Raw genomic sequence first — 26592 nt, 5'->3', positions numbered from 1 at the left:
ACTCCGACGTTCACGATCGATATGCCTTTAACGGTTTGATATTCCCTTCGGACTTATTCTACCTCCGATTATCAGCTTCATAACCATATGCTCCGTCCTTACGATTGACAGTTCCACATGGTTCATAGTTCCGATAACTCCTTATTCCACATGGTCCATAGTTCCGATAACTCCCTATCGATACGAGCTCCGAACCGTGCCTCCGCGTATATAAACTCCTAGCTCCTGTACTCTAACTCCTTAGTTCGAATATCGACTAAGTTACTCCTCTGCTCCGACACGGACTTAGAGCGCGTAGCGACTCAAGCCTTAAAGCTTGAGTCTGGTCCGTACTCGCACTCACTCTCTGTATCTCGAAACTCTGCTCCGACTTTCTCCGACTTTCTCCGACTCTCTTCCGACTCGACTCCGACAATCATCTCGCTAGGTCCGGACGTCACACCTCCGGCGTCGGACTTAGCTCCGTCTCGATCTTGACACTTGTGCAACAGCGTCTCCACTGCCGTCCTGGGGGATCCGCGCCGCTCCTAGGAGCTCCAGCGCGTACTCTGACACAGCCGGCCTTACTTTTTTCTCATCGACAGCCACTGCTTATGGCATGCCTCCAGCCGGGTCACCACTTCGCTCATTGTCGCTCTGCCGGATCGAGAGACCAGCAGTCTGTCATGAGCCCGTGTAATTCTTTGCTCATGCCGTGCACTACCACATTGGGATCTGTAGGCTGCTCAGGGAACGTTTGGTCGGGGTTTGGGTAGATGAATGCCTGCACGACGACGTGCATGGCCTTTCCTGTGATGATCTATCGATCAAGCCCGTTAAGTGTATCATCGCGACTCATTAAATATGGCTGAATCGATCAGGACCTACCTGCCATATTACAAACACAAATGACCAGACGTCCAAGGGTTTCCCGCACATCAGACTAGGAATCACCGGACTCTGAGTGGACAGCCCCAGGCTCTCCGGCAGACTCTCCGGTGCAGCAAGTCTACCGGATGTGAGGGTGGTCAGTAAGTCTAGGCATAGAAATACCGAGCGGCGTACAGTGGGTAGCACTGCGGAAAGGAGAAGCTGCTGCAGTCCATAATATCACTTCCTTTGCTGACAAACTAGTGCAGGTACACTGTCAGCCTGTCGGAAGAACATGCACACAGAGTTTAAACTTACCTGTGCATCCATGAACCCCGTGATCACTACTTTTGATGAGACACCTTCATGCAGGACAATGAAAGAAGACTAGAGCTCCAGGTGTTAGCCTAAGCATTGAGAATTGGACGAATTACAGCACTGTTTTAATGGCCCCGTGCACTATGTGCATGTCATGCAAGGAATTCAGGCAGTGAGCTATTTTGGTGAGCCAATAAGAAGCAAAAGTCAGTCATGTCCTTTGATCAATCGTTGACCTGCATACATACAAGCATAAGGCAGTCAATGTCAGGGTGCCTTTCAATGTACTGTAGTTTTACGACCTTAGGTTCGGTCCGCCTCCCGAGGGACAGGGGTCAGCTGCAAGTTCGGGGCCATGGGAAGTTTGCAAACTGACCAGAGTCCGTTAAAATTATTCACACAGTAAGAAATTATATTCTCACGATCAGTTCAGGCCCTGGATTTTGGCGGGGGACAGGGGACAACACGGGAAATTAGGTTCAGTTCGGGCTGCCAGGGGACAGGGGACGAACCCAAGGTCGTAAAACTACAGTATTGATGTGCATTACCCACCCCCAACGGGGTAATGCAGTAGCTACATAGGATACCCGCAAGACATCAAGTTCGGGGAAGGTCTTCTTGCGGGCGGTATAGATGTAAGGTTGTACAACAATGCTGTAGAGCATGATACGAAGGGAAGTGAGCTATATCAGAGTGGAGAGAGAAGACAATGAACGAGCTCGGGTGAAAGAAGTCGGCGAGCGATGGGTCACGTGGTTCTAGTTATGGAGCCTGCCCTGAAGAGCTCCGTGCAAATCTCTGCAGCACGGCAGCCTCATTGCTGCCATCCTCTCTTTCTTCCTCCTCCTCACCCCTCACCACCCTCTCCAAGATGCCATCTACAAAGACTTTCCTAGATCCGTCAATTGCCGCGGCCCACCTCAAAAGTTACTCGTCCTACGATGGACTTTCCGCGGCGGACCTCATGAACAGCCGTACGCACGGCGGGCTCACTTACAACGATTTCCTCGTCCTTCCCGGAAAGATCGATTTTGCTGCGTCGGAGGTCACCGCCGAGAGCAGAATTACGCGGAATGTCACGCTGAAGACGCCCTTCATGAGTAGTCCAATGGACACGGTCACGGAAGCCGACATGGCGATTCATATGGCTGTACGTGTACCTCGTACCACTGTATCCGAATTCTCAGACGCCAGATGAGATACTCATGGAGGGACGGATAGCTTCTTGGCGGTATTGGTGTCATTCACCACAATCAGCCCGCGGAAGCCCAAGCGGACATGGTCCGCCGTGTCAAGCGTCACGAGAACGGTTTCATCACGGAACCTGTGGTGCTCTCTCCCAATCATACCGTTGAAGACGTCCTGGACATCAAGGAGCGACTCGGTTTCAGTGGTATCCCGATCACTGGTACGTATCGTTCTCTTTTCGAGGTCGTGTGATGAGACTCTACACCATAACCTTCGTCCTTCCGAGCAACGCTCTATGAGTGTGATTTGCGGAGATCCTTATTTAATGGCTTTTCTGACGCCTCTACGTCGTAATATCTGATTTGCAAGATTGCTGATTAACGTCCTCCGCAGACACTGGCGCCGCAGGTGGTACGCTCGTCGGTATTGTTACCAACCGCGACGTCCAGTTCCAGCCCGCCTCTACGCCCCTCTCCTCCGTCATGACCACCGACCTTGTCACCGCCCCGCTCGGTGTCACCCTACCCGAAGCCAACGCCATCCTGCGCGACTCCAAAAAGGGCAAGCTCCCCATCGTTGACGCCCACGGCAAACTGTGCTCGCTCGTCGCGCGCTCCGATTTGCTCAAGAACAAGGCGTACCCGCTCGCGTCTAAGCTGCCAAGTTCCAAGCAGCTCTACGCCGCGGCTGCTGTTGGCACCCGCCCCGCCGATCGCCTCCGGCTGCAGCTCCTCGTCGACGCGGGGCTGGACATCGTCGTGCTCGACTCGTCGCAGGGCAACTCGGTCTTCCAGATTGACATGATTAAGTGGATTAAAGCGACGTTCCCCGGCCTGGAGATCATCGCAGGCAACGTTGTGACGCGGGAGCAGGCGGCGAGCTTAATCGAAGCTGGCGCCGATGCGTTGAGGGTGGGAATGGGCAGCGGTAGCATCTGCATCACACAGGAGGTGATGGCGGTGGGCAGGCCGCAGGCGACCGCAGTGTACCAGGTCGCCGAGTTCGCCTCCCACTTCGGCGTCCCCGTCATCGCAGACGGCGGTATCTCCAACGTTGGGCACATCGTTAAGGCTCTTGCTCTCGGTGCGGGTGCCGTCATGATGGGCGGATTGCTTGCGGGTACCACAGAAGCGCCCGGGGAGTATTTCTACCACGAGGGCAAGCGCGTCAAGGCGTACCGCGGCATGGGCAGTCTTGAAGCCATGGAGCAGGGCAAGCCCGGGCCGAATGGCGCGGCGTCGAAGGGCGACGCGGTCAAGAACGCCGGGAGCAGCAAGGCGAAGAACACGACGCACGAGAACGCGGCGACGTCGCGATACTTCTCCGAGTCGAGTGCAGTGAAGGTTGCGCAGGGTGTGTCGGGTGACGTGCAGGACAAGGGCTCGGTCACCGCGTTCTTGCCTTACCTGTACACCGGTACGCTCTCTTGGTGGTCGTTGTGGTCTCAATGCTCACACCTACTTTAAAGGTGTCCAGCACTCGCTCCAAGACATCGGTGTGCGCTCAGTCGAGGAGCTTCAAACCGGTGTTCGCGAGGGCAAGGTCAGGTTCGAGATGCGAACCGCCAGCGCGCAAGTGGAGGGTGGTGTGCATGGTCTCAACTCGTACGTTCTCCTCGTGGTTGCGCATTCGACATCTATGTTGACCCTACGTTTGCCAGGTACACCAAGCGTCTGTATGCTTGAGGCATTGTATTAGCTTTGGTCCGTGTGGGAGGAGGTCCGGTCATTTGTCCCTATACATGCAGTATGCACTGACTTCTCTGGGGCAGGAAAACAAGCTTACAGGCTTGATCTGTTGTGTTCATCTATTGATCTACGGGGTTTCGAGCATCTTTTCATTGTATCCATAATCATCACTCTATCCATCATCCATTGATTAGACTTTTTCATCGCACGCTCGCTTCTATGGTATCATCGATGTCCATCCAGGAATGCCCTCACGGCCATTAAGGTGTGCTTCTCTGCATCTTCATCCAGCACTAGATGCCGCAACTACAGGCTATTGCTCCGTGAGGCGTACCGGGAGAAGACCACAATCTGTACTATTCGACGTCATATCGAAACCGTCTGCCCATCCCGGAAAATAGTCTGGTAAACTTCGCCATGTAAGTATGGTTCACATGACGACTACCGCCAATGCAAGCATTCTCGTTCCTTCATCCTGAAGCCACGTGGTGGGCTCCTCTAAGGCGAAGAGGTGGTCACTCGCATCAATCTCGCATCCAGTCTCTGGATTCGGCTACAGACAATCTCCGAGCATACTACGACTATGAGATCACTCTGAGACTCGTTTCGCAGCCGAGAGTCTTTGCATCCGAAGATCCGTCGTCCGCATACCCATGACGACGCGGCAAGATTCCCTTCGGACGGCGGGGAGCCCTTGGCTGCAATACAAAAGCCTGTCTGGATTGCGCGAGACGGTCACCAGTGGGGTGCCTAGTTGCTCTTCTCGTTCAGACCGTCCGACCCTAACACAATGAAGGCTCCTACTGCTCTCACGTCCGCCGCTATCCTGGCCGGCTCGGCGTCTGCACACTCCATCTTCCAGGTTGGTCCCCTTCATCCATAGTTATTCGTGCAGAATGCTGACGGATTCGATGTTGCGCAGGAAATGTGGGTGAACGGCGTGGATGCGGGGTACCTGACAGGTATTCGTGCTCCCGACTACGACGGCGTGAGTCCAAACTTCCTTACTTATGACGTTTTCTCACTGCATCGGTTTCAGCCTATCACAGATGTCACATCGAACGATGTTATTTGCAATGGTGGTATTAACCCCTACCACACTCCCATCTCCACCGCCATTGTCAACGTCCCCGCCGGTGCTACCGTCACCACGCAATGGCATCACACTCTGAACCAAGTGGCGAACGACCCCGCTGACCCCATTGACGCGTCGCACAAAGGACCCGTCATGACATACCTGTACGTTTCCTTCTCGTTCTTGGTACCACGCTCACATCCCCGTCAGAGCCAAGGTTGAGAACGCGACTTCGCTCGAAGTCACCGGCCTCAAGTGGTTCAAGATTCAAGAGGACGGTCTGCAGGTGTCCGACCAGACGTGGGGCGTCGACCGCTTGATCGCCAACAAGGGGCAGGTGAACGTCAAGATCCCGAGCTGCATCCCGGCCGGCCAGTACCTCATGCGTCACGAGCTCATCGGTAAGGCACACCGCTCTCGTTCACCCCTTTGTTTACCAACTGATCGCATTATCAGCTCTGCACGCGGCCAGTAGCCCGGGTGGCGCGCAACTGTACATGGAATGCGCTCAGCTCCAGATTACGGGCGGCGGCAGCACCAATCCCTCCCCGACGGTTGCGTTCCCCGGTGCATACAGCGGTAATGTTTCGACACCCCGCCCTGTGATGTCTTCCCTGCTCATGCAGCTCCTCGCGCAGCTACCGACCCGGGCATACTCATCAACATCTACCAGACGCTGTCGAACTACACCATTCCAGGTACGCCTCTTTTGCCTTATCTAGACGGTTTTATCTGACATCAGTGATCGCAGGCCCTGCCGTCTTCACTTGCTAAAAGCTGGTAGTCGTTGCTACGATGTTTCTTCGTTCATGCATCTATGAGCATACAAACTTGCATACGAAGAAGAATTGGGTGGGCTGAGCGTTCGCGACCGTAATCTGGCAGAGCTACTCAAGGCTGATCCTTGGTCGCTCTTGTTGCATACTTCGGTGGGCTAGGCTCTATCATGTTCGCTGCGTTCTGAACTGCGCGGAGATCTTAGCGGAGTATGAATAGATCCTCTGACTCAAACTTGACCAAATGCGATTGCATCTTGTATCCCTTCGCTGACGATCGTCAGCGTTTCAGAGTCCAATCACTCGGACCCCCACAGACGGGGTTCGTGTAGGATGGTCGCTGCCAAGGATCAGGCTGATCGCCACCGCAACTCTCCATAACAGAAAACCTTCAGGGTGGACACGCATATAGGCCGGCACCCTAGGGTATGGAGAACCTCGCCAAAGATGCGAATATGCACTTCCCGCGCATGCTCGGGGGCCTGCACCGGCTCACCCGCCTCACGCTTACGGACATGACGCTCGGGAAGCACCCGTAGATTTTCCCGGAGGACCCCGAGTTCGGGCCAAGCCCGACGAAGCAGGACAGCGCTTGACCCGGCAGAGGGGGTCGGTGGTGTGGAAGCCGAAGGGCACGGGGTCGAAGGGCGGGGCAAGCGGTCGGCCCGCGACGTACGTGGTGAAGTGTCTTTGTTTGTAACCCGTCATCCTTCCTTACTCTCCGTTTTTAATCTCTCGGGACAGTGGGCCATTTATTCCATCGAGCGATATCGCGGCGATCTGGGGCGACATGCTCGAGTGCCGTTCGCGCCTCACGACTCGTTCGAAGTGTCAAGCGAGGATTCGCGCAAGGTGTTTGGACGCCGCGCTCCCCGCCGGTCTGCACAAGCTGACTACTTACCCACTCTGGCCACTCACGGAACTCGCGGAATGGGCGTGCGCGCCACGCTCGTCGCTCGTTTCCGGCCGGGCTGGAAACGGCTCAAGACGCTCTCGCTGGACACGTGGGTCGTGCCGAGGGACGCACAGCTTGAAGACATGGCCTGGGTCGTGGACACGATGAGCAACGCGAACCTCGTTAGAACGGAGCGTGGAACGGGCGGTGCAGTGCAGGCGGCGTTTCCTGAGAGCTTTTTCCGGGGAGGATTATGAGGGGGACTCGGCGAGCGACGTTGAGGTGTCGAGATATCTGAAGGAGCGAGAGGCTCGGCCGTGGTGGGCGACTGGCACCTACATGTCAATCTAACCGAGATAGGGATTAAAGGTGCATGATGATCTGGTTTCTGTCTGGCAGCACAGTTTTTCTTGGACAGTAGTGCCTCTGAGATGATATTAACCATAGGGAGTACTATAATGGAGATAGATGGGTATACAAGAGGTATATTGCAGGCAGAGCCTAGGGCTAGGTGCATCTGTGATTTCAACTGGAGCCCAGGTGGCGGATTCCGAGCGTGACAGCCCTGAGAGTTGCTCATCACCGGACGAAGTTTTCTTTGCGGTATTCAGTGTTAGGGCCGTTGTAGCTGTTTTCTGCATCTTTCTCACCTTGTCGCTGGTCAAGCAAGGGCCACTTCCGAGTGCTAGTAAGTGCCACGGCTCTCCGGTGTCATGTCAAGGTGAAAGCGGTCTCCTTCCTTGTGGTGGGGGTGAGCAAAGAATACATGCAACCCGGATAGGTCTTTATATACGACAAATGAGGTGATGCGATCAATCACCATGGTGATATGTTGGCATGGAATGTCGTGGAAGGATCAGATAAGGTGATCTTCCCTCCCAGGGTTGAGGGTTATCCATTTTTGCCCACTGGCACCCATGTGTAGAACTCAGTTGAGTGGTGAGGCTGCAGCATGGGGCCCTGGCAGGTACGGTATAAAAGGGGTCATGTTCATAACATACGCAATTCCCACGCTCAGGTCCCGCGGTCAGGGACACCCCTTGATAAACTTTGCACCGATCGTTGGGCTTCATCCTGGACGCATGGCCTCTTCAGCAACCCCTAATGAAATTATAGACTTGACTGACCCTCCCAACTCGCCCTCCCCGCCGTCGCCGCCCCCGTCGGCCTCGTTGCCGCCGCCTGGCGAGATCAGCGCCCCCAAAGCGGAGACAGAAGCAGAAGCGGCCATGGATGTGGTCGCGGGCGCCAACCTGGACGCGCTGGCGGAGTACCGCAGACAAGCCGTCAGGCAGCTGCCCTCCCCGATCTCGCCCAATCTCTTCCATCGGAGTGGCGGCGTGGCCTCGGGCTCGACTCATTCGCGCACGACGCCGAGCGTGCACAACCACAACGTTGGGAACGCGAGCGCCGTGGACGAGTCGGCCCAGCGCCCCTCTTCCACGCACGGTCAGAGTCCGCTCGCATTCCAGCAGGGAAACGCGAGTGCGAACATGCATTTGCGCCCGACGTCCGCACAGTTGCGCGAGCTGGCGGGGCGGCTGGAGGTGACGGCGCACGGCCTCGCGTCGTCCTCACAGTCGCCGGCGAACACGCCGAATGCTGGGGGCCACTTGCGCCCCGATGTCCTCAAACACCAGATGGAAAAGATGGCGATGGCGGGGAGGCAGCTTGCCCCGTCAACGTCTGCGCCTTCTTCTCAGCGGCCCGAGCCGGGGCCTGTCCTTAGCCCAAACGTGCTGCCGCTTACGAACGCGTCGCGTACTAGGACCCAGACGCATCCACAGCACCAGCAGCACACCGCAATCCAAGGCGTACCCTATTCGAGCCAGCAGAGTGCGTTCTGGCCTATGCAAGTTGGGTATCCACCCGTGTCACCTCCATATCCTCCTCCCCATCATGTGCCCGCCGCCCCTTCTGCGAGCTTGCCCCATCATCAAACTCAATACATCGGCCAGCAGCAGGCCCAACACGCCGGTCAGCTTGTTCGGTATCCCGATGCCAGACAACAGCCGGTCCGACCGACGGCACCACAGCATTCCTCCGCGTGCGCACCCACCTATGCCCCACATCAGCAGCAAGCATTTAGTCAAACTCATGCACATCCACGACAACAACATCCACAACAACAACAACAACAACAACAGAGTCAAGCTCCCCAGCATAGTCTTCTTCCAGCATCGTACCCGAACCGGCACGCATCCTCGGTTCCTCCAACTACAGCCTCCAGCACCAATGGCCCTGCCCCGTCCAGCTCCCCCTATCAAGCTTTCGTCGCCTCCTCCAGCGCATCCACCCTCGCTACGGTGCCCAGCTCTTCATCCCAACAATCCCTCGCCTCGCAGCACACACGCAGCTCGTCCTCACACCAAACCGCCACCCTCGGCACCCCCGCCCAGCCCACTCCCGCGCAGGCCCACGTGCAGTCCATCACCACCCCCCTGCGCGACGCGATGGTCGCCCACTTCGACACCACCCTCAACGCCGTCCGCTCCGCGCTCGCGGCCGCCTTCACGGACCAGTGGGCGAGGGCGCTCGAGATCCTGCACGCCGAGGTCGCGCGCGGGCGCGCGCAGTTCGACGCCGCCGCGGCGCAGCGGGACCACGCGCTCGCGCGGTGCCGGCAGACGGCGGCCAGGGCGCGCGCGCTCGAGGGCGAGCGGGAGGTGGCGAAGGCGGCGGCGGCGCAGCTGCGCGAGGACCTCGCGGCGGCCCGGCGCGAGGGCGCGCGCGCGCGGGAGGCGGAGGAGCGCGCGGTGAAGGCCCTCGGGGAGGCGACGGACCATAATCGGATATTGGTGAGCGGGACGAGGACGATCTTGGAGGAGAACGCGCGGTTGAAGGCGGCGCTCGGCGCGCGCGCGCAGGGTCAGGCGGGGGCGGAGCCGCCGCAGGGCGAGCCGCCGAAGCCGGCGGCGTACCCGACGGAGCTGCTGGAGACGTTCAAGAAGACGGTGACGGCCGAGATGGAGCTCAAGGTCGCAAGCGGTGCGTTCCCCCTTCCCCCCCCTCTCCCGTCCATCCCGTCGTCTGCGTTGGGGGCGTGTTGCTGATGTGGGAAGCATTCTACCAGTTCTGAAAGAGGCGCAGAAGGATCGGGCCGCGCGACTGGCTGCGGAATCCAAGGCGGCCAACCTCGCTTCGCTGTTGAATGCCGTAGGTCGATTCAGCGCGAAACCCCCCGGATCATATCTCTGATACAGCACCTTTCGTCAGCTTCGCGCAACGACGGAGCAGCACATGGCCGATGGACCCTCCTCGACGTCGGCCGCTGAGGGCGCAGGTGCGGCCGAGACCTCTGCCGACCCGCCTGCCTCCACAAATATCGTTACGGACACCGCAGTTGGATCCTCGTCAAAGACGCCTGTACCAGATCCCTCGCAAGCGAAAGAGGCGGGCGCACTTCGGTCGCCGTCCACAACCTCACCCGTCCACGACACCGGAGGGCCCGCCCCGAGTATCTCGCTCGACCTCCCCGATATCATCGACCTCACCAGTTCCCCGCCGGAATTCAACTGGTTCGCCCTGGGAAAAGCGCTCGAGGCGCAGGACGGGCCGACGGCGGTGCGGCCGAAGATCGAGCCCGAAGACGACGCGGCGGTGCTAGACCTGATCGGGCACCGCCCGTCGCGGTCTCCGTCGGGTTCGCCGCCGCCGAGAAAGCGAAAGCGGACGGAGGACGGGGAGGAGGCGTCTGGGTCGTCGAGGACGTTGACGCCGAGCGTGGCAGCTCCCGCGTGGACGGCGATAGCCGAGGAGGAGGAGGAGGAGGAAGAGAAACCGGGGCGGGCGTCGCCGGTCGGGGAGGACGAGTTGATGTCGGACGCGTCGTCTGCGTACGTGTCCGAGGGGCAGGTGGTGGAGACCGGAATCATGTCTAGCCCGGTACTGCGCGGTCGCCCGGCGGACGCGCTGATGTGGGATCTCAGCGTCAAGAACGAGGAAGATCTGGAGATGGACCAGTTAGGGGAAGACGACTCGGCCGATCCGCCTACGCAGAGTTCGCCACCTTTGCCGCAAGCTCGTTTGGCTAGTTCCCACCCTCAGCCTCAACCTCAAGCGACCTCTCAGCCGCCTAGCCCTCAGCCTGATCATCAAGCTCGGTCCAAACTCACTACTCCTCAGCCAACTTCTCCAGCACAATCCCAGTCTGCTGGCCCTCAGCCTGATCCTCCAGTCCAATCACAGCTCCCTGTTGCTGGACCTATCCCTGATCTTTTCCCTCAGTTGCAATCCCGGGGCTCTGGGCCACAGTCTGAGCGTCCAGCCCACACCCAGCAGGACGGGACGCACACGGAGCCCAAGCAGGAGGCGAACGAGCTGTCCATCATTCCGCGAGGCATCAAGCTGAGCATCGCGCACATTCCCATCCTGTATCACACTCAGAACAAGACCATGTTCTGTCGCATGTGCATGTAAGCCGATCGGCCGACTCACTCAATATCATCCTCGTAACTGAACGTCGCTTTCGTAGGAATTTGCACGAGCAGGTTCCGGATGTGGTGGTGGCCAAGTTTCCGCAAAACGCGTCCTGGTCCGCGCTCATGGAGCACTGCGAGAAGGAGCACTGGGAAGTGTGCACGAAGCTGGCTGAAATACCTAAACATGAGCTCGCGAAAATGACGCTCGACCTCAACGCTCGAAGCGGCACTTAAAAAACGTGGTTTGTCGACCGTTACCAGATTTTACATTAGTACATGATAATAGTGGTACTGCTCTCGTTGCTACACTCCTGCTTCTTTCCGATGTTGTCATGTCGCTCGCCCGTAAACTTATATGTCGCCTTCTTTTACATATGCATCAGTATGGCATGGTAGTCGCCTTCCTTCAGTGTGAGATCATCGGACTGCATTTCGTCCACGTTCTTCCCCGTCTCCGCCGGGCCTTTTTGCCAGAACGCCCGCGGAGTTGGACAGACAAATTGCCGTGTCGCGTTCTCATGCATCTGATTTCCGGAAGGACTCGATTGGGGCGGCGCTTCCCGACGACCGCGCGTGCAGTGCAGACTCACGTGATAGAATTCGAAATTGATTTTGACGCCTCTGGGCTGCCCTCTCGATCATCATCATGGATCATCAACTCCTCCCGTTCTTCTTGAAAGACCTGGTATCGTGCCGTACGATTATCAGTCAAAAACGGACTGAAAGGGATGGCGGAAACGGGCCACAAGCGCAACTGGCACGCGCCGTCTCGACTAGGCCTTTCTCGGCTGCTGGGGTCGTTATGTAATGTTTTGCATTTTCGGAGTGGGTTCTTATCCGGAATTCTTTGTGCTGCCTTCGGCGCCAGCGTCCCTGACGCGAGGGTGCACGCGCCCTGGGGCACTTTCGGCGGTGGGGCATTATTATGTCTCACTCGGTTCGGTCGCTGGGTGGCTCTCTCCCTTTCTCTTTCTCTTTCTCCTCCTCCGTTCGTCCGCCACGATGTTCGTGCTGAGCCTGGACGAGACGCTCTCCATTTCCTCTCTTCTCCGGACGGTCCATTCGGACTCGCCGGTGGTGCAGCGCGTCCAGAGTCGGATGGATGCGTTTCTTTTTAACGCCGTCGTAGGGGGGAACCCGTGAGTTTTCCAGCGCGCCACTATAGAGATCATGTTGAACATCGTGGTCTATGCTTCCCCAGGGTGTCGCTCGCCAACGCCACAGATGACACGACGAACCCCCCCAGCTGGCTCGCAGGCAGCACGAGCGCCAGAGGGATGGTGGCGGCGGCAGCGGAGTCCTACTCGACATGGCATTCGCCCATCCCCAAGGCCGCGGTCAAAATCGAGCCTGAAGATTGGGTATGGCCCAGCCATAGTTACGGTGAGCGCCGCCCCGCCTCTCCCACGAGCGAGATTAGCGATCTCGCGAGGACCCACCCCGGATACCCAAATGCTGATACCCGTCTTCTCCTCGCCCAGATACGCAGCAGCCGACGGAGCGTGTGACGACGACGCGCTCCGGTCCGCCCGAGGCACCGACCGAAGCATCCAGCACCGAAAGCTGCAGCTCTAGCACGGGCACCTCCTCCGAAGACGCGTCGGTACCCACCTTCGACTTCGAGCCCTATCACCGCGTGCTGTACCCCGCTCCCAACGGCCTGCCCGCCTCCGACGACGACGCGGACGGCTCGTCGCCGAGCGCGCCTGCGGAACCGGAACTGGCCCGACCGTGGAACCGCTGGCCGGCCAGCCCGAACGACGCTCGCGCGCACGACTACCAGCCCGCGGCGAGGCCCGGCCGGGGAAGCCACGGACAGGTCGAGCGCGTCTGCTTCAACTGCGACGCGCGCTCGTCCGCGGCCTGGCGGCGGTCGTCGCTCACCCCCGGAAAATCGGTAACCGTCCGCTTTCACCTCCCCCCCTCTCCCCTTCCTGCGAGCTGACTGACTCTCGTTATTTAATCGATCCGATCGGGGTCCCCCCAGTTGTGCAACAAATGCGGGCTATACGAGCGGACGCACATGAAGCCCCGTCCGCACGAGGCCATCACCCGGCGCGACCGCGACCGCGAGCGGATCCGCCACCGGCTCAGCGCGTCGCCGTCGACGCCGTACGACCTTCCCCACGCGGCGCAGACGGTGCCGTCCCAGATGCGGACTGAGCTTCTTCCCCCGGCGCCGGGCGGGATGCGCGCGAGGACGAGGAGGGAGAGCGACGCGGCGGAGAGGGAGGTGGAGACGGATGGGGAGGCGCGTCGGCCGCGAGCTACCGTACGCGGCGCGGCGCGGGTGCCGCCGATGCACGAAAACGTGAAGGAGCCGGCGTCGGCGACTCGATGATGATACATGATACCCCCGGTCTCTTCCCGTTTCATGGGATCTCTTCCGCTCCTCTCCTGGAATGCGCGCTTAAGGCTTCTTGTTGTTGGCGGAACTTGCTGAATCCGTTCGTGACTTCGGTCTTGTGACATTATGGATGATATTCGTAGAAGGAAGTATGTAAATATAGATAACGAGGCTAAGCGTGGTTGCGGATGCCAAAACCTCTTTGAGTTTATTGTATCCGAGTATAGGAAGCTCGTTCAGAACGATGGCGAGCTCGAAGCCGTGTAGCTTCGCGGCCTCGATTTACGCGGTCCGCCCAAGAGCTTATATAATCACCAGTCCTCTCTCGTTGCTCATCTTCATCGGACCGATGCCGCGTCGGAATCGCTCGTTCTGAAACGTTCCAACTGTCTGGACAATAGACCGAGTCTTGTTCCAGGAGAAACTGCGCGTGCCGGCGCCGTCATGTGGGGCCGGTATCGCGGTTACGGAAGCGAGCTCAGTGAGACGGGAGAGGTGACCCGCCGTTTTGCGATATCGATCGCTTCGTTGGATCTCATGTACTGAAGTGTCAGTTTATTATCCGGAGCTCTTGCGTCTCTGAAGGCACGATGATGTAGTTTCGCCGATCGACCAATACCAGTCGGATACGAATGCTGTCGAATGCGGTCCGGTTGATGGCTGCAAAATTTGGATCGAAGTGGTATCTGCATGCTATAATCGACACCTCATGTGAACAAAGAACTACAAACAAGGAATCGCGATCGGCCGACAGCGAAGGTTTGTGCTATTGTTCTGCTCGCCTCGGAGACCAAGACAAGGCGACCTAGCTAACAAGCCGGTGCTGTTACTGATCCGACAGCTTTGCGCCATATCCCCTTTATGATCAATGAGTGCGGTGAAGTAGTAGTATGTTATCGACACACGCCTTTCCGACCTGTTACCGTGCGCACTCATACTTCTTTCATCAGGAAACAGCCGGGTATAATCTTCTCATCAACAATCCGGTGTACTTATTCAGAGAACAACTCAATATGCTGGGCTTCGTTGAGGACATGATCACCAGGTTCGCGAATCCTCTCGTATCGCGCAGAGATGATTTGACATGTGAACGCATCTTAGGCAGACGGTGGGAAATATTCAGAGTTCTACAGACGAGCACAACTACTCACACGGTAGCAGGGACACATTGATAGCCTGAGTATCCAAGAAACAATCTCCGCTCTGACGACACTTTGCGAAGTATATGCCACTGCTCCGAAAAACCTGAAGGAAAGCCACGGAAAGAAGATTGCGGTCAAGCTAGAGGAGTCCCAACTCATATGTGATCTACTTCACATCAGTGGTTGGCGAGGCGACTCCTGATGTCGCACGTTATAGGTCGTCCGCATGTTATTTCTCAATGCCAAATGGAATCTCGTTCGCCCTCTTTCATGCTTGTTTATTGGTCCACTCGAGCCCGCTGCCTCTCGCCTTCTCTACCTCACGTGCCGCGTCTATCCTGGCGCGCAAGCCGCTTCAGGATGATATGATTGACTGCCATATCCGATTCAAGCTCAGGCCCCAGGATACTGTGAAGAGCGGGTCGTCGGTTTCCTGCGATTCGGACTTATACATCACCAGCGAATCCTTGGATGCAGAACAGGCCGCTATCCTCATATACCAGGCATATAGTGACTCCAAGGAAGGCTGGTTGAACGTGAGTAAGTCCCGATAAGAGTGGTTTTCAACGTGCTGAGCATAACGGGGGAATCAGCGTTTCCATTGCGGGATCATGACATGGGCGAAGGTTTATGAAGGCAATGAGGATGGTGTTGTCTTGCCTCTATGAGCTTATGGTCTACATGCTGAGGGACCGTACGTACACACTTATACTCACAGTCTACGCTCGTTCTCATTGCTGTGCACCGCAGTTTTGCGATCAGCCCTTTAGCATTGGGTAACGTAAGGGCCTACCTCAAAACACGTCGCGAAGTTAATCGGCTCCAGTTGGTAAGGAATAATTGATGAGTTGTTTGCTGTATAGGCTATCCAGGTAGCGCGATGCCTCAGCTCACCACATGACCGGAACATTGTGCACGGTGACGTGGAATATGTGAGCATTCCATTCGTGACTGTCTTCCACAGTGAGCGCTGACTGAAATACTTGGCTGATAGACCCCATTCGTTGTTTTTCGAGGATGAGAACAAAGCACCGCAGGTCATTGTGACAGGATTTTATGTAACGGAAGTACGTTCACCTCATTCATGTTCGCATAGCTCGATAACAGCGTGGAACACTAGTTCTTGGGAGAAGGATGTGAATCAGTTTTGACAGGCCACACGATTCCATTTCGTACACTCTCTTCTCGTACCAATTCGTTGGATACTATAAACTTATGAAGACCAGGTTTCCTGCTCCGGAGTGTGTCGCAGACGATAAAAATACCACATATGGAAAGCCAAGAGATGTGTGGTCACTTTCATGCATTATTCGGAGTGTGAGCCTTCGTTACCCCATGGTTTTAAAGCAGGTCAATTGATGCATCTTTTGGAAGATTATGACAAGCACTCAGCTGCGATTTAGCCAATTGATAGCGCTTTGGCCCCACTTCCCGGATCGCATACAAAAGCTACTTGAAATACCCACGAATCCTGCAACTGTCGCTCGTGGTATGAGCGCGGAGTTGCACAAGCTCATGGAGGACTGCTGGGCATTCAATGCAGCACAGCGACCTACGATTCAGGAGGCTGTGGCTCGGCCGGAGAGTTGTCATGCTCATTGGTTGAAGCCGCGTAGGAGTCGATGGTGCTGAAGCCATGTATCAAACAGCTCACATCTGCGCTTTAGCATACGCACTTCGTAGAAATTGGGCGAGGTTTGCGTTCTTCTAGGCTAAAGAGACTCGAAAATGTGTTAATACCCAAGTTATATCTCCCACTAACATTTGGGTGTGCTTGAAGTCCACGATACTCCCTTTGTCGTTCTGCCTTGCACTGACTCAACGAGTCAAAACAGGTCTGGTACGGAGTCCAAACGACCAACGAGAGGAATGTGGTAGGCAGCATGAGGAACAGATGGTGCCTTGGTGGAAACCTCTGCATCATCATCCGCCACACGTGCATGGCTCAGCATGCGCTGCAAAGGTCGCGTGCTTTACACCAATATTGAGAGGCGACACAGTTTACGGCTGCATCGGTCCTGTCAATGAAACCGCGCTCATAAAAGGAGCGACAGCGCTATTACAGCGCCATCGAAATCGCGCGTCATCATCACAGTCATCACAGTCACTGGTTTTACATAATCAGCACATCTTGCTTCCCACCGGCACGCTGCTATACCACGGTCGCGCCTTCTCGATTCTGCGTTGATCGTCGCAAGACCACCTATCAGGCCGAATAGCGCACGAGAACTTCGGTCGTTGCAGTTCTGTCGCTAGTGATGCTCTTATTGTTGAAAGCAATGCTGAAGGACCGACAAGAATATCGGACAGCTTGCAGCGGAGTTGATATTGTACGGCGGATCGGCCCACTGTACTAGGGATTATCCACACGGACCTACTTGCGTTGTTCTGCCGTTGTGCTGACCAACCAGCACGGGCTGAAATGCAGTCCGCCGATAGCTTGCGCAACTCCGATGGACAAGAGGATCATCTGCCTTCGTCGCTACCTCTGAATGCAATTATGATACATAGGTTCTCTTGTCATTGTGAGCTGAGGACAGCATTCACTTCCATCTTAGGCTGCTCTTTCTATCCACCCCTCCTAACAGATAAGGACGCCTAGGCAACAGCTCGAAGGTTCGCCTCGAGAGCGATGTATAGCTTGATGTTGCCCCTCTATAAATTACGGTCCAAACGAGGGAGCAGGTTACCTTGATACAGCCCACAACACGCATTACTTCCACAATCTGAAACCGACGCATCGCCCGAATATGCAATCGTCCCTGCCCGTAGATTACGCCTCTTCAGCAGATTCTCCGGTGGATACAGCGCTGGACTTGTCGCACGTTGACTACCTCCGCCAGATTCTGAGACTACTCGCTGGCATCATCAACTCTGTTCACGAGGTTCGAACCGACAGGTTCGTCTCGCCGCCCTCGTCTTGCGCCACATAACTGCAGAAACGACTTGGTTGTCTAATGCTTTCACCGATCATAGACACGAGGCCGGACTCCTCGCTGTGTTCTGCGATCGGCTTGTCCTTGCACTTTACCGCAAGAACTGCGACCAGATGGTTCTGATTCCTAATCGCGTCAGACGGGGAGTCAGGGATGCTCTGCCGCGTGTCGAAAGGCAAGTCGTACTACGCGTACGTTCCTCCTCGAACTACGCTGACCGTTTTATCTTTCGTAGTTTACTGGCGGAAATCGCCGAGCTCCGCTGGACAAGCAAGAAAGAATGGGAGTGGGCCCCCTCGCAGCGCATAGCGGACACCATGACGCGAGACTTCATCATTCAAATACAAAAATGCGTCTCTCGATACAACGTATGTCCCTCTCTTGATTCGAAAGGACTGATGACTCACCTCATCGGATGGCTAGCTGTCAAAGTATGTCCAGTTTCCGAGCATCGAAGAAGCGGTCTGCACTCTGGAAACACTCTGCAACGCATATCACACGGCCTCGGGACACGGGAAGGAAGTCTGCAGAGAAAATATCGTGGTCACGATGGAAAGACTGCAGCATGTTCGTTCGCTTCTCCAAGTGTATGTATGCCTGGGGCCACGACGCTCATGCAGGTCCATGCAGGTCCTCCACATCGTACCCGAGGCGCCTGACGCCCTCACTCGCGCCTTCTCCGCTCTACGCACCGCTTCGGAATTGGTGCGGGAGCCGCTGCAGGACCTCCGGGAAGGTTGCGAGATCGAATGCGGGCGCGGTGAGATACACGAGATCGGACTCGGTAAAAGCGCGGATCTGCACGCCTTGTCGCGCTTCTTGGACGTGGAGGGGGCGGTGTTCCGGAAGAGCCGAGCCGGGCTCGAACCCGCCGAGCAGTGGTTGGATGTGAGTAGATTTGTTTTGGACGTTCTGTTTACCTTTGGCTCATGAGTCGGGCTTCTGCGCAGCGTTTTCGGCGCTGCATCATTACGTGGGCCCGGGTGTACGAGGGGGATGAGGATGGTGTCGTCTTGCCGCTATGGGCTTATAGTCTCGATGAAACGAAACCGTGAGTGGTCTCGTCGGTGACAGACAGATAAACGTGTTGATCACCTCTGTCTACGCCTGCAGCTATTCGATCAGCCCCGCGGCGGTGTGCAGTGTAGAGAAGTACATAAATGATCATCCGGGTGCCGACCGCCTTCAGCTGGTAAGATCAATGTTGAGCACAATCACGATCGCTGATTGATATACATATTCGTGAACAGCTGACACAAATGGCGCGATGCATCAAGTCGCTGCACGGCAGAAATATCGTGCACGGAAGCATCAAACATGTATGTCATCTGTTCCTCTACAAATCACCGTATATGGATTGGCGCTTGCTTCTCAGTATCGATTTGTCGTCATGGAAGGAGGCGACTTGCCGAAGGTAACGGTAACAGGCTGGTACGCGGCACAGGTGCGTCCAGCTTTCCTGGGACCCGTCAGCCCGAGAGTAACGCCACACTAGTTCCTGGAACCAGGCCGTGACTTGGTCGAAGATACCCTCGACGATTCCGGGTGGTATGCCTTCTCCCGCGTCGACCATATATGCCGTCAGCTGATCATTTCGTAGGCTAACTGCTCCGGAGCGCGTCCAATCGGACGGATGTGGTTCATACGGGAAGTCCGCCGATGTTTGGTCTTTTGCATGTCTCGTTTGGAACGTGAGTACTCATTTCCCATTCCCGCTCTGTTGCATTAATTCTCATATCTGTTTGCTGCAAGATCGTGACAAGCACGCGGATGCCATTGGAGCAGTTTGCGCTTTTGCACTCGGGTCAAACCCACCAGCGGCTTCCCGAACGGCCTACGGACTCGATGGTCATCGCCCACGGCATGAGCGAGGAGCTGTACAAGCTCGTGGCAGACTGCTGGGCATACGATGCAGCGCAGCGGCCGACTATGGAGGAGGTAGTGGCTCGGCTGGAGAAGTGCCACGCAGCGATGAGTGCCAGCATGTAGGACCTGCCGGTGCTTCTACGTCGTACCTTCGAGCTTTGAGCTTTGAACCATACATCCTAGTCGCCGTATCGTGATATTGAGTGAGGCTGATATGCATGTAGTCATGACGGTAATTGATACTGTCCTTGTGGGCTCGGCAAAAGGCGTACACGTGGGTACTTTTATCATGCCGCAGGGCCGCGTTGGCTCGTAAGCTTCAAGTACCACGTCTGCTTGTGCACGGGGCTCCAGATGACCGGCAAGACTGACAGTGCATGGTTTGCCGCCGCTCCGCTTCCCGCTGCAATCGTCAGCTGGTCGAGCAATGCGCAGGCAGCGCAGCTGATCAACGCATTTTCAGTGATTCGTTGATGCCACGGTATACCGCCACCGATCCCACCTCGAAGAGCGTCAAATACTGAGTCTACGATTCCCAGGAGATGATCCCCCGAGCGATGCCGTCCCTGTCGATCTCCCCTGGCATCGCCGCACTGCTGAGGTCGATACCGTCCTTCGTCACCCCCTTCGTTCTCTTGTTCTCCCTCAAGCGCGTACTTGACGCCCGTGGCAGCTCTGCTCCAGCATGGGCATACGCGACTGCGTGTGTGCTGGGCTACCCGCTTGTCTTCTTCGGCCGTGTGTTCTACAAAGACTGGCGTATCCGTCGTCGAGCGCATGCCCTCGGTGCGCGCCCGGTTCCGCGTGTCTCAGCGAGGCTGCCGGGCGGAATTGACCGCCTGATGTACTCCATCCAACACATGGGCGACTATTGTGGTGGGTGCTCGCTTGTTCTCACTTGTCTACGCCATCTTGCGCTGTGCTAACGCTGAAATCGAAGGCGACGCGATCAGGCCCATGTACACGGAGGCGGGGCCCCTTTTCGACATGCGCGTCCTCTGGAACTCGGCTTTCTTCACCGCGCACCCGGCACACATCAAGTCCATGCTCGCCACCGACTTCCAGAACTTCGTCAAAGGCCCGCTCTTCACCTCCCAAATGCGCTCCGTGCTCGGCGCGGGCGTCTTCAACGCCGACGGCGACGTCTGGCGGTTCCATCGCGGCATCACCCGGCCCTTCTTCGTCCGGGAGAAGATCACGCACTTCGAGATGTACGAGAGCCACGCGCGGGAGGCGATCGATCGCCTGAGGGAGCGCGTGCGCGAGGGCGTCGCCGTCGACGTCCAGGACCTCGTCGCGCGCTTCACGCTCGACAGCGCGACCGTGTTCCTCTTCGGCCAGCGCGTGCACTCCCTCGGCGCCCCTCTGCCGTACCCGCATAACCACCGCAACGGGGCGGCGGCCGCGGGGCAGTCCGCGAGCGCCCGCGAGGCGGAGGCGTTCGCGCGTGCGTTCGGCGCGTCGCAGGACGTGCTCGCGCAGCGCGCCACCGTGGGCCCGATCTGGCCGCTTTTCGAGATGAAGCGTGACGGGACGGCGGAGCCGATGCGCATCGTCAACGCGTTCATCGACCCGATCCTGAAAGAGGCGATGCGAAAGAGGCCGGCCGGGGAAGTCAGATCTGGCGAAGGGAAGGAAGAGGTGGCGGACGAGGATACGTTACTGGACTACCTTGTCCGACAAACAAGTGGTGCGTTTCGTGGATCGGTCTCTCGTACGAACTTCGCTGATCACCTGTCTCTCATGTCTTGCCTTCATTTACCCCTACCTCCTCACCTGTAGACACCACCCTCATCAAAGATGAGATCCTCAACATTATGATTGCAGGGCGCGACACGACCGCTACTACTCTCACCTCTGCCCTCTACGCGCTCGCCATCCACCCGCCCGTCTTCGCCAGACTGCGCTCCGAAATAGCCCAGCACGTTGGTCTTGGGCGCGACGGCCGTGCACCGACGTACGACGACGTGCGCGCGATGAAGTACCTTCGCGCCGTCATCAACGAGGTCCTGCGGCTGTTCCCGCCCGTACCGTTCAACGTGCGCACAAGCGTTGGCGAGGTGGTCTGGCCGGCGGACTCTGGTGACGTGGACGGGCGGGGGTGGTACGTGCCCCCAGGGACGTCGTGAGTAGGCGCTGACCCTGGAGGAGACCTGAAATTCGCTGATGCGAAACTCGCCAGATGCACGTATTCGGTGCTTTACATGCACAGGCGGAAGGACCTATGGGGCCCGGATGGTACGTGCACGTACCACTACGCAAACAAGCATCTAACCTGAGGGTTTCTGAAGCCGAAGAATTCGATCCGGACCGCTTCCTCGACGAACGCCTGCACAAATACCTCACGCCGAACCCGTTCATTTTCCTGCCTTTCAACGCTGGTACGTGCACCCCCCCCCCCGCCACCCTCGCTCTCCTATACGCACACCCGCTGAATGAAACGGGACCCGCTTTCCAGGACCGCGTATCTGTCTCGGCCAGCAATTCGCCTACAACGAAGCTTCTTTCATGCTCATCCGCCTCTTGCAAGTCTTCTCCGGCATCGAGCTCGCCCCGGACGCGCAGCCGCCTGACTCTCGCCCACCGCCCGAGTGGAAGCAGCTGTCGGGGCGCACTGCCATCGAGCAGTTCTGGCCTAGAAACCACTTGACCATGTATGCCAGTACGTCGCCCTTACTTCCGCGCGCTTGGCTGAGACGCTGATGTTGAGGACACAGAGGGCGGGCTGTGGGTACGGCTGACGGAAACAGAGGGGTAGGTGGAGGTTGCATGATGGGTAGGTTCCGACGGAGAAGTGTGACATTTTGCTCTCGACCTCGCCCAAGGCAAGGAATGATAATGTCACATTGAAACCGACTTGTATGTATCGTACGTAATGCTGATTTGTAGTCGTAGAGCACAACTTCGTGCAATCCAGCATGTGCTGCTCTCATTCCTCGTCCTCCTGCCCGACACCGTCATCGTCCTCTTCCTAGAAATTCTCCTCCTCCTCCTCCAGAAAGCCCGGACCCAACAACACTGTGACCGCCTCGTCCTCCTTCTTCATATTGTTCCTGTTTCTCGCCGCCTCAAGAATCGTCCGCGAAACCGCTGCTTCAACTGGTTCGTGATGGCAGACGAGTGTGATCGTTCTCAGCGACGGCAGCAGGCCCATGTTGACGGATGAGCTATCATCGCCGATCCACTGTGCGAAGCGCTCGAAGTTCCAAGGCGAGAATAGGTTCAAATGGTCCAACTTGTAGAAGTGTGGATGCAGGTCGTTATTGAGCATGTCTATCGCTTCCTGCTCGCTCATGTCATGGCCATCTATGCCCAGTATCTGCAAGCGCGGACAGCATGCGATCACCTCTACGACGGAGCCGGAGTACCCGCGAACTCGAAGTGTTGTCACTATGAGAACGACGCGATCAGCGTGAGGCAATGAGATCCTCCGTAACCTGCGACTCACACCTTGGCCCGACGATCCGCAAGGCGTACATGACAACATCATGAGGAACGTTGACGTTGGTGAAGAATAACGTTCGCAACGTGCGATGGGAGCAAAGCACCAGCCTCGAAAACGGGTGCTAAAAAAACGAGGTAAGGATAGCGCACCGGCTCCGTCAGAAGGACGGTGCTCACGAAGTCAACAGGCCATCCAGCGTTTTCACCTTCCGGTACCTCCGCAGGCCGGATCGCTCCCTCTTCCAAGCTGTCCTTTCTTGCACGCCGCTTCTTCAGTATCTCTGCCACTGCAGCCGACATCGGGACCTCCGGGGCCAGGAACTCAATGCGCGATAGGTGCAAGAAGTCCAGCGTTGTAGGCAGCCACGGCGAGCTGGGCGGCTCCTTGAACAGGAGCTGTGGCCGGTACCAGACGTACTTCCACACGTCGCCGAGTGTCTTCTGATCCTCCCGCGTGGGATCCACACCGACGCCGACATCCTCCGTGAAGATCCACGGGTTCGTCCCGATCTTGATCTCGCGCAGTTCGACGTGTCTCAGCCGCGACATGTTCGCCACGGCGCGCGGAAACGGGAGCCGGCCGTTCATCCTGGTGAGATCGGGGCCCCTGGCGTAGAAGAAGTATTCCAGATTGTGCCATTTTCTGAGCACCCGCGCGTGCTGTCAACCCGAACATTGAGTTACGTGAACCTGTTGGCAACGGCAGCTGCCTACCTGGTCAAGAAGAGGATGATCTCCCTTATGCCAAATGTGCAAATGCTTCAAACGCGGCATCATTTGCAACAGGAACCGGAGGTCGATCAGACCGGGAGAATGGACGATCAGAACCTTCACGGCGTGGCGTAGATACGCTTTGTCTTCGGAGGCGGGAACGACGTCTGGGATAGGCCAAACATGTCTTAGAGCAGACTGTGTGGCATACGGAGAACGTTGAGTGACTGGCGGGCGATGGCTGAGGAGACGGATGCTAACCAGTTTGCGAGCCAGAGGGTCTGCATCAGGCGACAGAGGCCGGGGAGTGTAACCATTATCACCATTGAGCACCGCGTATAGTGCTAGCTGCGGTTTAAAACGAAGTAAAGAAAGATTGGCATCGTAACAATATCGTGGTAGGATACTTACCGCCTTCTTATCATTCCTGACTACCAATTTCTCAAAAACATGGGGTTGGAACACGTATTTCAACCTCTTGCAGGTACGGCTGAGCTTGTCCAGAGTCCTCTGATCTGCACGGATCGGAGGTGCGTAGAGGTCCTTAGGTAGCAGATACGATGCGATCTCTTCGAGCAATTCATATGGAATCGTGGCGAGGGAAGGCGAAGGCACCTGTTCTCCTTTGAGTGTTGATCCAGTCGAGTTTTCACTAGCGGATGGAAAAGACGACATTTCGTATGGTGTGTATACCTCTTGTACAATGGAGAGTGTATGCGCGCTGGGTTGCTGCAAGAGCAGGTCGCGTCAGTGGCGTGGAAATTATTCACGTGAACTTATTTGAATCCCAATGTATTGTGCAGTGTTGTAACATGTCCATGCACAAGCATTGAGTATGTACGGGGCTCTGAAGCATCGTGACAGCTATCTCAGCATTAGTCCGAAGCTCTGTTACCTTCGGCAATCTCGTCACCATCGACATTTTCGGTGTCCTGGTCACTCTCATCACCGCTATCACTCGCCATTGGGGCCTCCTGGCTGCCCTCGTTGCCCTCTTCACCTTCGTCGTCTTCTCCGCCTTCGTTGGAATCGTGCTCGGAGCCGGCTTCCGTTGCGAATCCTCGAACAAGTACGACGTTTACCGCCTCCGACTCCGGATGGACATTGTTGCGCCTCTCCGTTGCCTCCACGATCGCGCACGTTGTTTCCCATGGAACATTCCGCTCATTTTCTAACCCCCCCACAAGCGATATAGTCTTCAGCGAGCTCAGCAAACCAGTGTTCACCGACGAGCTTTCGGACTCCAACCATTGACCGAAGTCTTCGAAGTGCCACGGCGCGTAGATCGTGAGTTCACGGACGCTAGCAGGAATGTGGTGGTCGAGCATCTCAGTTTCGTCCTCAGGTGTCATCCCATTCCCGTCGATGGTTAGGGATACCAAGTGCGGACAGCACAGAACGATATCTTTCAATGAGTGGGGGTATGTCCTCACGTGGAGAGCCCGCACTGCAATATGTAGGTGAGGCGACATGCTGACACGAGAAGTATGAGGCGCGTACGTCCTGAGCCTACAGCTTTCATCGCGTGAATCACGGGTTCGTGAGGAACGCCCTTGATGGCAGAGAGTTCCAGTTCCCGCAGATTTTCACGAGAGCACATGACCAAGCGCGCAAACGGATGCTGGTACGAAGCGTGATGTTATCCCAGTCGAGATATCGGCAAAAGTCTGCGTGGGTCTGACTTACGAATTCGACGGGCCAATCTTTTCCGGCTGCATCCGCGTCAACGCGACTTCCATCGTCGCATTTCGCATCCTTCTCTTTCTTCAGTATATTCGCCACTTGTTCGGTAAGCCAAATCCCTTTCTCCTCAAAGTTGACTCTGGACAGTTCCAGAACTTCCAACGTGCTTGGGAGCCACGGAGAACTCGGCGTCTCCTCCATGAGAAGCTGGGGCCTGTACCACACGTACTGCCACGCGTGCCCTAGACGTTGTCGATCCTCGGACGTGGGATCCATCCCGACACCGACGTCCTCCGTAAAGATCCACGGGTTCATGCCGATATCGAGATCTTCGAGCATTAGATGTCTGAGGCGAGTCATGTTCGCCACCGCACGGGGGAACGGCAAACGGTCCGTTTTTTCGGACAGGTCCCCGCCGCTGTAGCAGAAACTTTCGAGATTGTGCCACCTCCGCAAAATGCGAGCGCTCTGCGAGGGATGTGTCAACGCCGCCGACCTAATAACGTGCGAGAAAGGAGCGGCGCACGTTATCGAGAATATGCTGGCACTGCTCTCCTCCAAAGTCATCGATTACGAGGTGTCGCAGAAGCGGCATCATCTGCAGCAAAAAGCGAAGATCGAGGTACTCGGATGAACATCTGGAGTATGGCCGGGCGACGAGTGTCCTGACGCCATTGCGTAAGAACTTTCTTTCATAGGAAACGGGCATCACATCCGCGATGGGAACAACATTTTTCACTGCATACTGCCCGCGTCACATCATAACTGTTAGTAACACTCGTGCGATAGGAGGTCGACCCACTAGTTTCCTAGTCAACTCGTCTGCGTCCTCAGGCATCGGTCTGAAAGCCAGGAGAATGGAGCCGTTGAGGACTTCATATACCTTCTCCTGAATTCCAAAGCTGTATAACCACGCGCGCTTGTAACTGCGAGAAACGCTCACCACCTGCTCCTGCGTTTCAACGGCTATGTATCTGAAGACCTTGGGCTGGAACGTAGTCCTGAAACCCATGCACGTCTCGCTGAGAGATCGGAGAGCCGCCAGATCTGCGGCGTCAGGTGGCTTAGACGCGTCGGCGGGTACAAAGAAGGCGGCGATGTCCTCGAGAATGTCAAAGGGTAGCGATGCGAAGTGCGGGACAGGCCACGGCTGAACAACGGGATCAGAGTAAGCGAACACATCATCTCGGCCGCCATATGTCGATCTTAGAAGGTAGCCAGTCACATAGGGAGCCATCCATGCAGCTGCGGAC

General features: G+C 56.7%; 9 protein-coding genes across 9 annotated transcripts; 6 read left to right on the top strand and 3 right to left on the bottom strand.

Annotated features, from left to right (window-relative positions):
• Positions 1–625: 625 nt before the first annotated feature.
• PUNSTDRAFT_138695 (uncharacterized protein) lies at positions 626–1179 on the bottom strand (the record flags this gene model as incomplete). The annotated part of the gene is made up of 4 exons (XM_007388381.1): positions 626–799; positions 868–988; positions 1045–1109; positions 1168–1179. 4 exons carry the CDS (start codon positions 1177–1179, stop codon positions 626–628), a joined length of 372 nt encoding a protein of 123 aa, XP_007388443.1.
• Positions 1180–2024: 845 nt separating this feature from the next.
• PUNSTDRAFT_55603 (IMP dehydrogenase) lies at positions 2025–4295 on the top strand. The gene is made up of 5 exons (XM_007388380.1): positions 2025–2317; positions 2389–2575; positions 2749–3771; positions 3824–3959; positions 4016–4295. The coding sequence occupies exons 1-5, from the start codon at positions 2039–2041 to the stop codon at positions 4038–4040; spliced, it is 1650 nt and encodes a 549-aa protein (XP_007388442.1). The 5' UTR covers positions 2025–2038; the 3' UTR covers positions 4041–4295.
• Positions 4296–4833: 538 nt separating this feature from the next.
• Positions 4834–5892, top strand: PUNSTDRAFT_116524 (glycoside hydrolase family 61 protein; the record flags this gene model as incomplete). Its single annotated transcript, XM_007388379.1, has 7 exons — positions 4834–4905; positions 4966–5031; positions 5083–5282; positions 5329–5519; positions 5575–5697; positions 5757–5816; positions 5870–5892. 7 exons carry the CDS (start codon positions 4834–4836, stop codon positions 5890–5892), a joined length of 735 nt encoding a protein of 244 aa, XP_007388441.1.
• Positions 5893–6349: 457 nt separating this feature from the next.
• Positions 6350–7046, top strand: PUNSTDRAFT_138692 (uncharacterized protein; the record flags this gene model as incomplete). The annotated part of the gene is made up of 3 exons (XM_007388378.1): positions 6350–6429; positions 6479–6566; positions 6639–7046. 3 exons carry the CDS (start codon positions 6350–6352, stop codon positions 7044–7046), a joined length of 576 nt encoding a protein of 191 aa, XP_007388440.1.
• An 825-nt stretch (positions 7047–7871) lies between these two features.
• PUNSTDRAFT_138691 (uncharacterized protein) lies at positions 7872–11444 on the top strand (the record flags this gene model as incomplete). The annotated part of the gene is made up of 4 exons (XM_007388377.1): positions 7872–9777; positions 9863–9945; positions 10006–11204; positions 11264–11444. The coding sequence occupies 4 exons, from the start codon at positions 7872–7874 to the stop codon at positions 11442–11444; spliced, it is 3369 nt and encodes a 1122-aa protein (XP_007388439.1).
• Positions 11445–12212: 768 nt separating this feature from the next.
• On the top strand, positions 12213–13707 carry PUNSTDRAFT_122882 (uncharacterized protein; the record flags this gene model as incomplete). Its single annotated transcript, XM_007388376.1, has 4 exons — positions 12213–12349; positions 12412–12593; positions 12692–13107; positions 13198–13707. 4 exons carry the CDS (start codon positions 12213–12215, stop codon positions 13549–13551), a joined length of 1089 nt encoding a protein of 362 aa, XP_007388438.1. The 3' UTR covers positions 13552–13707.
• A 6351-nt stretch (positions 13708–20058) lies between these two features.
• Positions 20059–22394, top strand: PUNSTDRAFT_93009 (cytochrome P450 monooxygenase pc-3; the record flags this gene model as incomplete). The annotated part of the gene is made up of 7 exons (XM_007388375.1): positions 20059–20377; positions 20442–21191; positions 21284–21626; positions 21684–21739; positions 21793–21882; positions 21960–22163; positions 22219–22394. The coding sequence occupies 7 exons, from the start codon at positions 20059–20061 to the stop codon at positions 22257–22259; spliced, it is 1803 nt and encodes a 600-aa protein (XP_007388437.1). The 3' UTR covers positions 22260–22394.
• A 78-nt stretch (positions 22395–22472) lies between these two features.
• Positions 22473–24331, bottom strand: PUNSTDRAFT_146535 (uncharacterized protein; the record flags this gene model as incomplete). The annotated part of the gene is made up of 6 exons (XM_007388374.1): positions 22473–22891; positions 22950–23067; positions 23123–23605; positions 23660–23854; positions 23918–24004; positions 24068–24331. 6 exons carry the CDS (start codon positions 24329–24331, stop codon positions 22473–22475), a joined length of 1566 nt encoding a protein of 521 aa, XP_007388436.1.
• A 132-nt stretch (positions 24332–24463) lies between these two features.
• PUNSTDRAFT_122880 (uncharacterized protein) lies at positions 24464–26580 on the bottom strand. Its single transcript, XM_007388373.1, has 6 exons — positions 26283–26580; positions 26142–26228; positions 25866–26084; positions 25343–25807; positions 25157–25277; positions 24464–25103 (listed from the first exon to the last, which is right to left on the bottom strand). Exons 1-6 carry the CDS (start codon positions 26574–26576, stop codon positions 24532–24534), a joined length of 1758 nt encoding a protein of 585 aa, XP_007388435.1. The 5' UTR covers positions 26577–26580; the 3' UTR covers positions 24464–24531.
• Positions 26581–26592: the final 12 nt, after the last annotated feature.

This window comes from Punctularia strigosozonata, assembly GCF_000264995.1.
Source record: "Punctularia strigosozonata HHB-11173 SS5 unplaced genomic scaffold PUNSTscaffold_18, whole genome shotgun sequence".
In the NCBI taxonomy this organism is placed as follows: domain Eukaryota; kingdom Fungi; phylum Basidiomycota; class Agaricomycetes; order Corticiales; family Punctulariaceae; genus Punctularia; species Punctularia strigosozonata.
The sequence above is the reverse complement of the archived record's forward strand: the minus strand, read 5'-3'. Positions and strand labels throughout refer to the sequence as shown.

Coding starts and splice junctions, on each gene's coding strand:
- PUNSTDRAFT_55603 (XM_007388380.1), top strand. CDS start 2,039: ATGCCATCTACAAAGACTTTCCTAGATCCGTCAATTGCCGCGGCCCAC. Junction 2,318..2,388: donor ACATGGCGATTCATATGGCT/GTACGTGTACCT, acceptor AGGGACGGATAG/CTTCTTGGCGGTATTGGTGT. Junction 3,960..4,015: donor GGTGTGCATGGTCTCAACTC/GTACGTTCTCCT, acceptor TACGTTTGCCAG/GTACACCAAGCGTCTGTATG.
- PUNSTDRAFT_122880 (XM_007388373.1), bottom strand. CDS start 26,576: ATGGCTCCCTATGTGACTGGCTACCTTCTAAGATCGACATATGGCGGC. Junction 26,085..26,141: donor ACGAGTTGACTAGGAAACTA/GTGGGTCGACCT, acceptor TGACGCGGGCAG/TATGCAGTGAAAAATGTTGT. Junction 25,808..25,865: donor GCCAGCATATTCTCGATAAC/GTGCGCCGCTCC, acceptor CATCCCTCGCAG/AGCGCTCGCATTTTGCGGAG.